At 36.7% G+C, this 14,010-nt stretch overlaps 1 protein-coding gene across 1 annotated transcript in view; it reads right to left on the bottom strand.

Moving 5' to 3' along the window:
• The window catches only part of Cpe (carboxypeptidase E), a 110,212-nt gene that overhangs the window by 6,297 nt on the left and 89,905 nt on the right, over positions 1 to 14,010 (bottom strand). The window contains exons 4-7 of the mRNA XM_005329264.4: positions 7,940 to 8,057; positions 6,552 to 6,734; positions 4,077 to 4,216; positions 1,110 to 1,209 (exon numbers count right to left, since the gene is read on the bottom strand). Coding sequence (XP_005329321.1) covers positions 1,110 to 1,209; positions 4,077 to 4,216; positions 6,552 to 6,734; positions 7,940 to 8,057 — 541 coding nt within the window. The remainder of the gene's footprint in view (positions 1 to 1,109; positions 1,210 to 4,076; positions 4,217 to 6,551; positions 6,735 to 7,939; positions 8,058 to 14,010) is intronic.

Here is a 14,010-nt window from a genome sequence, read left to right as displayed (position 1 = left end):
CCCTCCCTGAGGACTAAGGGCATGAAGGGGAAGTAGCATTTTGGCACAGATGCTGGAGCACTGGTTGAGAAGGCACGCTGGTACTTAGCGCGATGTTGATAAATATTTGTTGGATGAGTGAATAAACGGAGTTTTAGAGAACAAATGTTAAAGGTTAAAAAAAAAAAACAAAAACAAAAACTCCAAGCTACAAGTGTGAAGGTTAGGAAAGAAGTAATGATATACAGTGCTTTGGAAAACAAATCAATGATTATTTAATTATAAGGTTTGAAAATAGTATTAAAAGTTTATGGCTAGAAAAATATTGTTATTGTTTTTTAAAAAAATCCCAATAAATAACAGTTCAACTAAAATGAATGAGTAAATATTTAACAGCACGGCTGGGGATGTGGCTCAAGCAGTAGTGTGCTCGCCTGACGTGCGCGGGGCACTGGGTTCTATCCTCAGCACCACATAAAAGGAAAATAAAGACGTTGTGTCCACTGAAAACTAAAAAACAAAAATTTTTTTAAAAAATCCTCTCTCTCTCTCTAAAAAAAAAATTAACAGGAGTAGGTAGATCTTCTGGGGAAATACACCATATTCTCCAAACTGAGAAAATGAAGATGGTGCTTTACACCTAGAAATAACTAACATCACAGCCCAATTCTACAATATCCTGTATCATCCTGAATAACTCTAGATTTATTTTAAGGGTTAAACAAAGAAATGTGTGAGACACACAATATGCTGGGAGTTACCTTACCTTCTACTCTTTTCACTCCCTCCCGACTCACAGCTCTTTAGAAAAGCCACTCGTGGCTTTACCCCGGCTAGTTCATTTTCCTCTGAGCAACTAACTGCAAACCTCAGGCAGTGGACAGCACCAACTCACAGCTCTGGGTGACAGCTGAGGACAGGGCGCCACCTGCTGCACTCAGATTTTTACACGCAGCATAATTTCACTGTGTCTGACCTGCTCCCGCAGCCTACCTAGGTCAACGCTGGGCAGAGATTGTGTAAAGAGATCTGAGGCATCTCACTGTGTTGCTTATAGTGTGAGTTATAATTATGATAATAAAAAATCGTTCTCTTGTACATAATGCTAGATCATGGCAAAGAACACCCACCAGATGTAATATCATGGTCTATTCCTTCCACGGAGATGGTCGCATTGGCAATTGGGTTACCTTGAAGGTCTCGAACAAATCCCTTAACTCCTCGGTGTATCTGTGGAGATCAAGAACAACCAAAAATCTCATATTAGAAATGGCCTAAAAAATATGTTTTATCTTAAGCGTCTTCTTATATTCCTGCCCTGCAGGGAAGGAATATGATTCAATGATAGGTCAGGAAACTCGGGAACCTTAGAAGATTCTGATGTGAGTGGCCAGGAACAAGTCTCTGGAGAATTTTGAGAATCAGCTTATTCCAAAGATAGATGTGGGAAGCTCTTCTTAGCAAACTATTTCCCCTAATTAGCCTGACAATTCTAGTTTCTGCAAACATTCCTTTGAGATTTCCTCTCAGCCAATTACAGAATTAGATGTCCAAATTATCTATTTTCTATGAGTTCTAAACTAGTCTTTGCTTAGATTTTAGAACCAGGTGTTCAATTACCATTATCGCCACCATTATCAAGAAAAATAGGCCCAAAGCAGGACTTGTGACTGTCTACACTGATCTTCGATCCCCTGACTGCAGTATTCTGGGATGCAAGCAGCTGTATGTGCTCTCATTATAACTCCATTCCCACTGCTTCTACACAGCCTGCACCTAACATGATGTTATCTCAAGACTGATCACATAGATCTGTGGACAGAACAAATTTTCATTCAAAGTAGCTTAACGCAGGACTGTGTAACTTTATCCCTCTTCTTTTCAGCTTATTTCTACTATCAGACGGATTGGATGCACGTGTACCTACCACCATAAAGATGACAAATATTATTCCCTGTCCTGATGGCATGAAAATGTGTTTTATTTTGTTTTATATTGTGTTTTTCCTCAAGAACTGAGACAACTTAAGCAAGGCGATGATCTTATAAGCACCAACTATAGCAAATCCTATTTATAACTCCAAGAAGCCTTTTCTGAATTCCCAGGAATAGGTCTGGGAATCTTCTGTGTCCTGCCATTGTAGTTAATTCTGGTAGTTAGTCTTCATTTTTCCTTATGATTAGATATTCATGTTTCTGATCCCACTAATATGAAGCCTTGAGAGGGTGGTCACTAGCCCCAGTGCCTAACATAGTGCCGGGAATATAAAAGTAGCTCAAAACATTTTTTGTAGAAAAAAATATGTAAACAAAATGACATTATTTGATATCTAAGAGAACACACCAAATGTCCCCATCTTGCTTCCTCTAACCAAAAGTGCATTTCTTCCATTAACTTTGCCCTTGTAGGATCCAGTTAAATACAGCTCTCCTCAAAAAAAGAAGTTCTATAGGGATTCCCACCAAGGTTATTCTAGACTTAATATGGTTAATTATTCTTAGCTTTGTGGCAAAAAAAAAAAAAAAAAAAAAAAACACCAGTATACTAACACACAGCAGGAACCCACTAATTGAAAAAGTCCTGTGGAGCAGTTGTTCTTTAATCAGGACCCATCATCGGTGGATCTATTCCACAGTAGTCCCTTGGTAAGGTATTGTTTGAATATATGACATGCATAGAACAATTCTTAAGCTAATTTTACTTTAAAATAAAAAAAGAAGTGGTCTTATACATGTGTGTGCATAGCATATATAGCATATATACAATATATATACACAAGAGATATACAATATAAATACACTATATATGTATATCATATATATATATATATATATATATATATATATATATATATTAAAAGCATTTGTTTTTGACAAATTGGTTTAACAGATTTTTCTGGACTATTTGCTGGCAAGTAAAATCACATCACTCTATTTAACTTTAGGCCTAAGTGGTCACATACAGAATAGAATTTAAAGATGGCCAAGGCAAGGCAGGCAATACACTGAGCCTTTAGATCTTTCACCACCACTGCCCTGATGTCAATGCCTACCATACCACAGAGAGGAGGAAGTCAGCAAGGGGTGACCAATCTAAGTAGGTAAGATATTTTATTTTGACAGGTTGTGAGATCCCCCAAATTCTACACAGATACCTCTGGAATGATTACATAGTGACCGTGGTATAGATCTAGGATTAACTCATGAATGGGGATAGGGCATGGAGATTCCACAACCACACAACCTGGATTCAAATTCTAACTGAATAACTCCAGAAAAGCTGCTGAACCTCTCTGAGCCTCTGATTTCATTTTTTTAAAATAATTTTTTTATTTGTTTTAATTAGTCACACATGACAGTACATATCATACATTTGAACCAGATGGAATATAATTTCTCATTTTTCTGAGTGTACAGGTTGCAGAATCACATTGGTCATGCAGTCACGTATATACACACAGCAATAATTTAACTCCCAGGTGATAATGGTGGTGATAGTGGTGGTCATAAAACCTCCTTCTCGGGTTGTCGTGAGGCTAGGCACATAATTACTACATGTAAGGCATTACATGTATAACAGTAATGATAAACAGTAAATGCTCAATAAATATGCATTGTTGTTATTATTATTGCCTGGTCTCTAGCTGAATCTAGGGTAAGAGAAGTGAGGCACCAGGGCACTGAAGGAGACACTCTCAGGAGCTTTTCTCATATTTGTGTGACCCTGAGAGTGAATTTTTCCTGACGTTGTGCACTCTAAGTGCCTCCTTTCCTCACTCTTGTCCTGCCCTTCCTGGGGTGCCTCCTAGGGCCACTGAGATCAGGCTGGGACATGATCTTAGGACTTCCCTCACCTGCAAGAGTTTGGCTCACTTCTCCACAATTTTCCAGTGGGGTCAGTTCTCAGTGAATCGTCATGAGCCACAAGGTCTATGACAGGTGAAAGGCGAATTGAATCTGCTGACACCTGCTTTCCAATGACAGCATCTTCACCCAGGCTCAGACGGACCTCCCTGGACAGGACTCCTCCTAGAAGACTATTACACCACAGGTCTAAATACTCCTAAACATTCATTTGATGCTGGACACTCTACTTACCTGCTCAAGGTAGCTAATGAGGGAGTTTTTGTTATCCTCCCAGTAGTTCTTCAGAGACTCCTCAGGTGGGAACTTTTCACAGCTAAGCTCCACAGTGATCTCAAAACAGTTGCTGCTCAGGTAATTGAAGTCTTGCATTCCTGCAGAAGCAACAAATGACACGTCAATATATGGATGCGGTGGCTAAAACACACAGGCAATTCTGCTGAACTGAGCTAAATAAAAATGTACCATCCTGGGCCATCTGAGGGAGCTCCCTGGGAAACCACAGGGAAGTCACCTTCCATAGGGGATCTGAAAACATCCTTGCAAGATGAATCCATTAACTCTGCTTCCATAGAGAGGAGGGAATTGTCAAGAGGCTGGCCAGTCTGAGGAGGTGAAGTGTTTTATTTTGGCAGATCATGAAATCTATAAAATTCTCTATGGACCCCACTGGAATGGCGACATAAGTAACTATTTAACTTAATGCATTGCTGTTGCAAAGTGCAAAAGCAGATGTCAGCCACGGTCCATGTTGCTGTAACAGGCTTCAAAAAAGACAAGGTGAATGACTCGATCCCTACTGACCTAAAAGAAATGCACATCCTTCAAAGCCTTCAACGGAGTGTGAGATGATCTAACATACTGCTCTTTCCTTATGTCCAACCAGTACTGCAGTGTACACCTGAGGGACTAGGAATCCTGATAATGCACTATAGATTAATTCAATAGTCATTGAGTGTGCCTATAAAGGTCATAAACTTTAATGATACTTCATAACTCACCAAAGAGAAGATTCTGTATCCAGATAATTTTCATTGAAATTAAATCTAATTCATATTAATAGTGGATACTGTTGGTGCCCACCAGATCACTTCTATGGAGCCAGGGCACCCACCCCAAGCTGCAATAAGTGTGGGCTGTTAGGAGTTCACAAAGGCTGCTCCCCTTTCCTGGAGAATGCTTGATAGGAGCCACCTAATTTGGGAGGTTACACTCTCCCATTTCTCACCCTCACTTCTTTCTGGCAGCACACAACCAATGGCTAACTGGTATGCAGTCACCAAAGACTGTACCCTTACCAGAAAAAGATGACCCTGCCTGTGATTTATGCTCTGGACCCTTCTCCCAATGGCTCTGGTCAAGGCTACACCTCACCTGAGACATCCTTGCTCAGCTCTATCCTTTCCTTTTCCCTGCTCCCCTAAGGATTTTCTTAAAGTGTACTCCCTCAATAAACATCCAAACCACTGTCTCTGTCTCTGCTTCTAGAAAACCTCACCCAAGACATTGATTTTATTCACTATGTGGAGAACTAAAACCATCAAAGCTTCCTTTGACCGTTTGATTACTGTGGAACATAAGCATTAACTAATACTAATATTCTTATCATTGCTATTGCTATGCTAATATGAGCATCAGTATTTTACTAATATAGTTTATCTGATATTGTATAGACTGTATATATTTGTTCAAAAGTGACTGCACAAGGAATTGCTAAATTTTTATGAAAGCTGATGTATATTTTACTTCCCATCTGATGTATTTGATTTATTCCAAATCCTAAATATGACATAGACCTTTGTTCACAAATTACAAAAAAAAAAAAAAAAACAAAGTACTAAAACTGGTCTGGTCAAATGCAAACCGTAAATAAAAACAGTATCAACATAAACCAGAAAAAAAAAAAACAGGAAGAATATTTTTCTCAGGACATAATGCAACAAAATTAAACATATCTAACCAATCCCTGCAGTCATTGAATGCTGCTCTAATTCTCTTTTTTGTTTCCAGGTGGGCCACAGCAAAATTTTCTTAGGCAAAGTGAAAAAAAAAAGTATCAATATCTTTGCATCTCACCCTCATCCTTGGTCGAGGCCAGTAGCATCCTACAACTGTTATTCTTCTGGGTGGTTACAAAAATATGAACTCTGTGAAGTTCATATTGGCACAAGGGAAGCTTCCTTGATGGGCAAAAAGGGATTTCATGCACAGGGCCTTCTCTCTCTTTGCAGACTAAACCCTACCTGATCTGATAGTGTTTATTACACTAGTGAATATAAACTACATAATCCATGTCACATAGTCTCTTTAGCCCACCATTTAAAAAAAAACTAAAAGATGTATGCACCAAGATGTGCTAAAGGCCACAGGATGCCCTCTAAAATACACATTTATCTATTGTAAAAGCAAGATGATAAGGATGCTACCTTATTACCTAAAGCCTGAACTTGAAAAATAGAGCAATTAACAATATTCAAGTTATATTTTCCCACTGAATACTTCAGTTTGTTTTCTTTATGTAGCATCTCAATTTTTTTAAATCCACAAGAAAAAAAAATTACATATTATTCATGCATAAAATTAATGGAGGAATTAGGGGTTCCGCCTACTTCTTAATGACTGAAGAAGACTGAAGAGTCTCTAGGTGGAAATCGCTCTGTAAATCTAAGGAAGTCAACATCATCATCAGAGAACAAAATGGAAACTCACCGCCAGGTACACTGTACCAAGCGCCACCGTTGGTTGTTCCATCTACAAAGCTACTGTCATCGTCATTCTTGCGACAGGGAGGTCTGTTGGAGTCAGACATGGCCGGGTTGAAAGAAGAGTAGGCCCGAGCCACGCTCTTGAAAATGGCATCATCCGGGCAGGAGCTGTACTCATGGGCACTACCTAGAAAATAAATCCAAGAGACGGAAGGATTTGACACAGATCAAAAGGCACCATTTGTTTTCTGAAAAGTAATTTGGTGTTGAGCTATTGCAGATGTATTTTTTAGCTACATTGCTATGGGGAAGAGGTGAAGATTTAACTACCAATTACACTTAGTTATGTAATTTCCATTTCTAATACCAAAAAAAAAAAATGTAGAAATCAGATTGACTGAACATGCTACTTATGAACTGAAATTTCACAAGAAAAAGGTGATATGGTTATAGAAGATTGGACCTGGGAGAATAGCAAGATTTCCATTGTTTAAATTTTTCATTTCAAATATGCGCCCATATCAACCTAATAGCCACTATGAACCACTCTCATACATGCTATTCAGTGTTCGATTTTAATTCTTTTTAAAAAAAAAAATCTCCTATATGTGTTGTATGAGCAAATATTAGGTCTTTTGATCCCATGTATTCTTACTCCTATATTATAAATATGCCTGGCCTACCAGTTTCCCAGCTATTGACAAATCACAAAATCTCTAGGTATATTTAACAGTGTTGTTTAGCCAGACTTTCTTCAAATCTCAAAGTTTCTAATATCCAAGATCCTTATCCTTGTTTACAAAGAGCTTACTCTTCAAAGGTCCCTAAACTAGATCCAAAGCAGGAAATTTCCTGAAGCAACAAAAATTAAGCTGAAACTGTCTATCTGGTTAAAGGGTGCCTTGCGTGAAGCTTAACTAAAACTAGTTAGAAGAAAATAAAGGATCACTTCCCCTCCCTGACACCCTCCGACATGAATCCAATGAAAAAAATGCAAGGGGATGTTCAAAAAATGTACATGGGCCCTGATGAAGGACCAGAGACTGCTTCCATTTTTAGGCTGGTGCACCAAATTACAAGACCTCTGTAATCTCTCCATTTTACCAGGAGCCGGGACTGAACCAAGTTCATGATTTCTGTCTTCTCCCTTTCTCTTCTCTACGTGTTCTCTTAAGGTCATGTTTCTCTTCACCTCAACTTCAAAGAAAGTTACAGTCCTTTTTTGGCAAGTATGCCAACACTACGTGAAATAGGGTATGTATGTTAAACACATGTATTTCTACCGGCAAAACTGACTGGTAGCTTACAAGACTACTCCAGAAGTCATCTTCTAAACCTTTGTATCCTAGTAGTAAGCCTTAAACCACTCAGAGATGCAGGAAGGATACCTACCACTCCGAGTCTCATCGTATGGATAATTGGCGACAAGGTCTCCTCCATGGAGATTGGCGGAAAGCACAAAAGGAATGTCCATGATCCAGTGAATGACAGCCTTGGTCTCAGGGGCAAGCTGTATTCAAGATTAGAGATTAAAATGAGTATTCATTTGATGATCATTGGTTGATCACTTGACAGAAAAGTGAAAGAGAAAAAGAAAAGAAAAAAACCCTCAAAATTATTCATGTTGAGCCACTTTGTGGCTGTTTTCATAGAAAAACAAAAGTTCTTATAAGAGCAGCATTCCCTAGGCCTTTCTCAGACTTGTAAAAAAAAAAATAGTTCAATCACATTTAAATTTTCTTCAAAGTTCTACTTTTTTGGGATGCCAGTTTTCTCTCTCTGTAGCTTGGAAAACAGCAGGCGAATCACTCGGGGACATCATGTGATCTGTAATGGCTCCCGGGTCTTCATGATTAACAGTTAAAAATAAGACAAAGAAAAAAAAATGGTTGGATCACAGAACAAGATCCAAACTCTGTGGTGGTTCAGATATGTGGGAGATTTTATTTCCAATTTCAACTTTTGCTTACTATTTTTCCAATTTCCTTCAACTACTTCAAATATTGTCCTCCTATTGTACTTGGTTTCTTGCAGAGCTGACTATAAAACATCAGTTTACTTCAGAATGCTCATCTTAAATTTTGAAACAAAGGCAACGGTTTCAGGAATCATGTTGTCTTTTGAATGATTCATAGTCCCTCATAACTTGGAAGCAAAACAAAAGAGGGGAAAAAAAATTTATACCAAAGAATTAATCTGCAGCCAAAAACTTGATACTTTTATGTGATGAGTTTTTAATAGCAGCAAGAAAGACTATTAAACTCTAAGTACTTCTTTGATAAAAAGAAAAGCTTTTAACGGTGATGTGATCCATACTGTTCTTTTGGACAGAAAAAAATCTAACAGCAATAGCATTTGATGGCTATAAAAAGATCTTGCAATTGTATGTCTCTGTTCTGTTTAAGAATGGCTTTCACGTGCATTCTTTTATGGAGCTTTACAGCATACCCACTTCATAGAGAGGAATTTGATGGTTGGCTGTGTTAAACAACATGTCCAAGTTCACATGGCTAAGGATTCAAAATCCAGGCTATGAACTGATAAGCCCCACAATATTTTTAGCATATCAGCTAACGCTGATATTAAAACTGTCCTATTTTTCACATAATTATAGGAAAGTGTGATTCAGAATAGGTGTTGTCAACAGATACCAAAATAGAGTTACATAGGAGAATCAGTTCTAATGTTCTACAATAAAGTAGGGTGACTATAGTTCCAATTTATTATATATTTCATAATTAACTAGAAGAATTCGAAGGACAAAGAAATGACAAATGTTTAAAGCAATGGAAATGCTAATTACCCTAATTTGACCATTATACTTCATATGCATGTATTGAATGGCCACACTGTACCATATCTATATCTCCCATATTTACATTACACACACACACACACACACACACACACACACACATTCACACACAATTATGTGTCAATCAAAAAATAGAATGGGATGTTGGTTTTATCAGTCATTTGGTTGGTGTATTTTATCCTTGCTACAAATTAATTCTCATTGTAGAAAATGTAGAGAAGACACAAATAAGCACAAAGAAGAAAATTAAAGTCACTTCATAGGTTTACCATCTAAAAATAGCCACTGCTAAAACTTTCATATATGTGTTTTTGGTCCTTTTTCAACCCACTTACATAAATATTTAAAATGTGATCATTTACATGCCCTTTTATTTACTGTGGTTTTTTTTTCTGCTCAACAAAAAATAACATACCATTTCATATGACTGAATACCTTTCTATAATATATTAACGGCTGAGTAGTAATTATCTGATGCGTGCATCTAGCATTCATAAATAAAATCAATAACAATAAAATAATAGTAAATACTTCTAAAAAATAAATATTAAACACTTTCTATGTGACACGTTGAATTCCCACACCCTCCCAATGAGATAAGGGACTACACTTTCCCCGTTTATAAATGAGTAAATTGAAATACTGAGAAGTTAGGGAACAACATGACGTTATTCAACTGGTAGTGGTGGAGCCTGGCCTCAAGCCCAGTTTTATCTGCACAACTACCTCTCTAGCACTAGTAATCCCTAATTGTTGAGTATTGGGTTGTTTACTATGAAAATTTTTTAAATATTATCAATACCCTTATAGTAACCCTTTGTGCAGATCTATACTTTCCTGGGGGAAATCTCTAGAAATAAAATGACTTGACCAAAAGCTAAACACAATTTTTGCTTTTAAAAAAAAAAAGTTTAAATAAAATTTTATTTTTAACTAACACTGTTTAAATTTAAAAATATTCCAAATTGCCTCCCCATAAGTTATAGCAATGTATTCATCAACATCATATTAAGCCTTGCACCTCTAATCACTCTTACCAAGAGCATATTTCTGGGGTTTTTTTTAAAGTTTTGCACTATGATTAATAACAAAAATTTTAAATAGCCAGAGAAAGTTTTTATGTATTAATTGATAATTTATATTTAGTCTTTCATGACACATTTATATATGTTTTAACTGATTTTTCTAATGAAATGTTTACCTTATTAATTTTAATAGTTATTTAGTAAAAGCCTCTACTATATATTACACATATTTTTCAAATTTGCCATGTACCTTGCAAATTTTGTAATTAAAATGCAGACCATAAAGATATTTATGTTATGAATGATAACATCAAATTTACTGACCTTTTCTTTATGGTCTCTTCCTTTGCTTTTGCGTTTCATTCATAGTTACAAAACAGTAATTTTAGTGACCATCATATGCCTATTTCTACAAAGGGAATTTTAAAAGTTCTGTCTCCTTCAAAAATTATGTATCTGTTTTTTGTTTTGTTTTGTTTTTGTTTTTTCCTCACATCATCATATGTATTCTGTATAACAATGAGGGTCTCCTTCCATCTTCTGTGCAATTCCTTATCCCTCCCTTTCCTTCCCACCTCTCTTCCCTATGTAGAGATAATCTTCTTCCCATGCTCTTCCTCCCTACCCCATTTTGAGTCACCCCCCCTTATAACAGAGAAGACATTCAGCCTTTATTTTTTGGGGATTGGCCAACTTCACTTAGCATAATCTGCTCTAATGCCATCCATTTCCCTGCAAATGCCATGATCTTGTTATTTTTTAGTGCTAAGTAATATTCTATTGTGTATAAATGCCACAATTTTTTTTATCCATTCATCCATTAGATTGGGTAGAGAGAAGTGATGGGAGGGGAGGGGAGGGGAAGGGGGATAGGAAGGACAGGAGAATAAAATAGACATTATTATTGCTGTAAGTATATACTTGACTGTATGACCAATGTGATTCTGCAACCTGTACACTCAGAGAAATAAGAAATTATACCCCATCTGATTCAAATGTATGATATGTCAAGATCATTGTACAGTCGTGTGTAACTAATTAAAACAAATTTTGGGGGGGCTGGGGATGTGGCTCAAGTGGTAGCGCGCTCACCTCGCATGCGTGCAGCCCAGGTTCGATCCTCAGCACCACATACCAACAAAGATGTTGTGTCCGCCGAGAACTAAAAATAAATATTAAAAATTCCCTCTCTCTATCTCTCTCTCTCCTCTCTCACTCTCTCTTTAAAAAAAAAAAAAAACAAATTTTTTAAAAAAGGAAAAAAAATTACATATCTGCCAAAGTTCTCTTTTACTGGTCTCCTACACTTTATATTTAAATTAAATTTAAATTGAAGTTGAATGCATCTAGAATTTATTTTGATCTCTGCTATTTGTGAGATGGATCTGTCTCAATTCAATTAAATAATCCTTTCCACATTGATCTGAAATCTGTCCTCATTATATACTAAACTTTTATACATAATTACATCTATTTCTAAAGTTCAAGTAGTTTAAACTAGGTCCAGTATAACTTTTGATTAAAATAATCTAAAAATAACTTTAAAAGAAATTAAATTTAAAATTCTATAATGCACATTTTTATAATGAATTTATATTTTTAAGCTCAGCACCAACCTGATATTAGTATTATATGGTATGAATCTAACATAAATTCTTCCATAATATTTTGTTCAAAAGTTTTTATTTCGCTGCTAAATTTGTTTTCGGTCCTCTACCATGTTCATCCTTCATTCCCTATTTATTCAAATCCAGTGATTGGTCTGACCAATGAGTAAGAAGAGGCAGAAGTCACTGAGGTTTGGAGAACTATTGAGGACTTCAGGAAAGGGGTAGAACTTCAGGAAGGAAAAAAATAAGATAGGATTTGGATAGGAGGAGAAGGAAAAAAATGAGAAAAGTTAAAGTCAAGAAGAAGGGAGGGTAACCTGGCCATCTTTGGGAAGTAAGCAGAATATTCCCTGGGGTGGGGTGTCAGTGTTAACAGGCGCTCAGGTGCAAAGTCACTCTGCAACTGACTATTTTGCTAATCATTATTAACCTGCAAGTGTTTAAAACAGTTTGCACAACATGCTGCCATGTGTTTATAGGTCAATATGCACATAAAAATAATTTTGAAGGACACATACCAAAATATGAATTTTGCAATAAATGTTTTTATTTTTTAATATTTTTTAGTTGTAGTTGGACACAATACCTTTATTTTATTTATTTTTATGTGGTGCTGAGGATCAAACCCAGGGTCTCACACATGCTAGGCGAGCGCTCTACCACTGAGCCACATCCCCAGCCCCACCATAACTTTTTTTTTTTAAACTGCTATTTGAAATAAATTCAAAGATACAGTCCTGAATACACAAAGTTGTATAAAGCTCCTTGGCTTAGTTCATTGTTAGTTCTTGTATCTTACATGCACCACTACTAATATTCATGTTACAAGTATATTCAAAAGTAAGCAAGTCAATTCCACAATCTGATAAATTAAAGATGAGTTTCTCTTTGACTCTGAATGGCCTTTTAGGCTGACTATATACTTACTGTAATTATAGGTTTAAGTGATCTACAGAGTGGACCACAGTGAGCATCCCTAAAAGCAAGGCCCTGATAGTCTCTAAAACTATTTGTGACCTATTTTTAAAACTTCCATTTAAAGACTATAAGTATAACTCAAATGTTATGCCCTATAATTAGATGGCTTTGACTCTTAAAATATGTTGAAACTATATTTATTCTATTTTCTTCACAACTCCAGCCATTTAAGGTTCAGTGTAATCTTAATAACTTATGAAATGCATTTTATCCATGCTGTTCTCAAGCAATCAAGGCCAAGGTTCACGTGCTAAGCCCAGATCACAGTGAGATGACCAGGCTCACAAGCTCAGGGGAAGATGAGAAATGACAGCAAGAAGAACTGAGAGTATAGGAGACAGCTTTTATATTCAAAGGTTCAGAAGAGCAGGAGCTCATGAGTCTCAAGCATGTGTCTCAAGAGAACGTCACAGCATCTGAAGGATATGCCACAAGGTGCAGGTTCCTTCTCACCTCCTCCCCTACAGCACACACAGCCCAGAGCTCCTGGACCAGCCATCACAGGACTCTGCATTCCTAAGCCATGATTCCCAAGATACCCAACAGAATAACCCTCGAACTTTACAAACCTCTACAAGGAATCTAGATATCGGGCTGAGAAGAATTAAGAAAAGGGGAGTATCTAGCAGCATTAATGAATTGTCTATGTCTCGTACCAGAAGGCTCTAAACACTGTCTCATTTATGATGACAAAAACAAAAAAGAAATGAACTGGACACAGGCAATGTGACCTCACAATTGTCAAGCAGATTTACGGGAGACTTGGAACAAAGTCAACAAATACTGTTAATGTTCCAAAGAAGGGTCTAAAAAAATAATTTTCATATTTCTCGATGGTTTACCTTTATCTAGAAAATAAGTAATGGCATTAAGATCTTTGAAGTAAAAGTTAAGATTTAAAAAGAGTACCATGAACATGTTTTAATCATATTGCTTAAGCTAAAAATATGAAACCACCTCATATGGAGAAGGTGCAAAGATGACACAGTTTTAACAGGAAGGAGAAGGTCATGCTGTCTGGAAATAATGGCACCT

Source organism: Ictidomys tridecemlineatus, chromosome 14 (assembly GCF_052094955.1).
Source record: "Ictidomys tridecemlineatus isolate mIctTri1 chromosome 14, mIctTri1.hap1, whole genome shotgun sequence".
Lineage (NCBI taxonomy): Eukaryota > Metazoa > Chordata > Mammalia > Rodentia > Sciuridae > Ictidomys > Ictidomys tridecemlineatus.
Note: the sequence above shows the minus strand (reverse complement) of the source record. Positions and strands in the feature narration are given on the sequence as shown.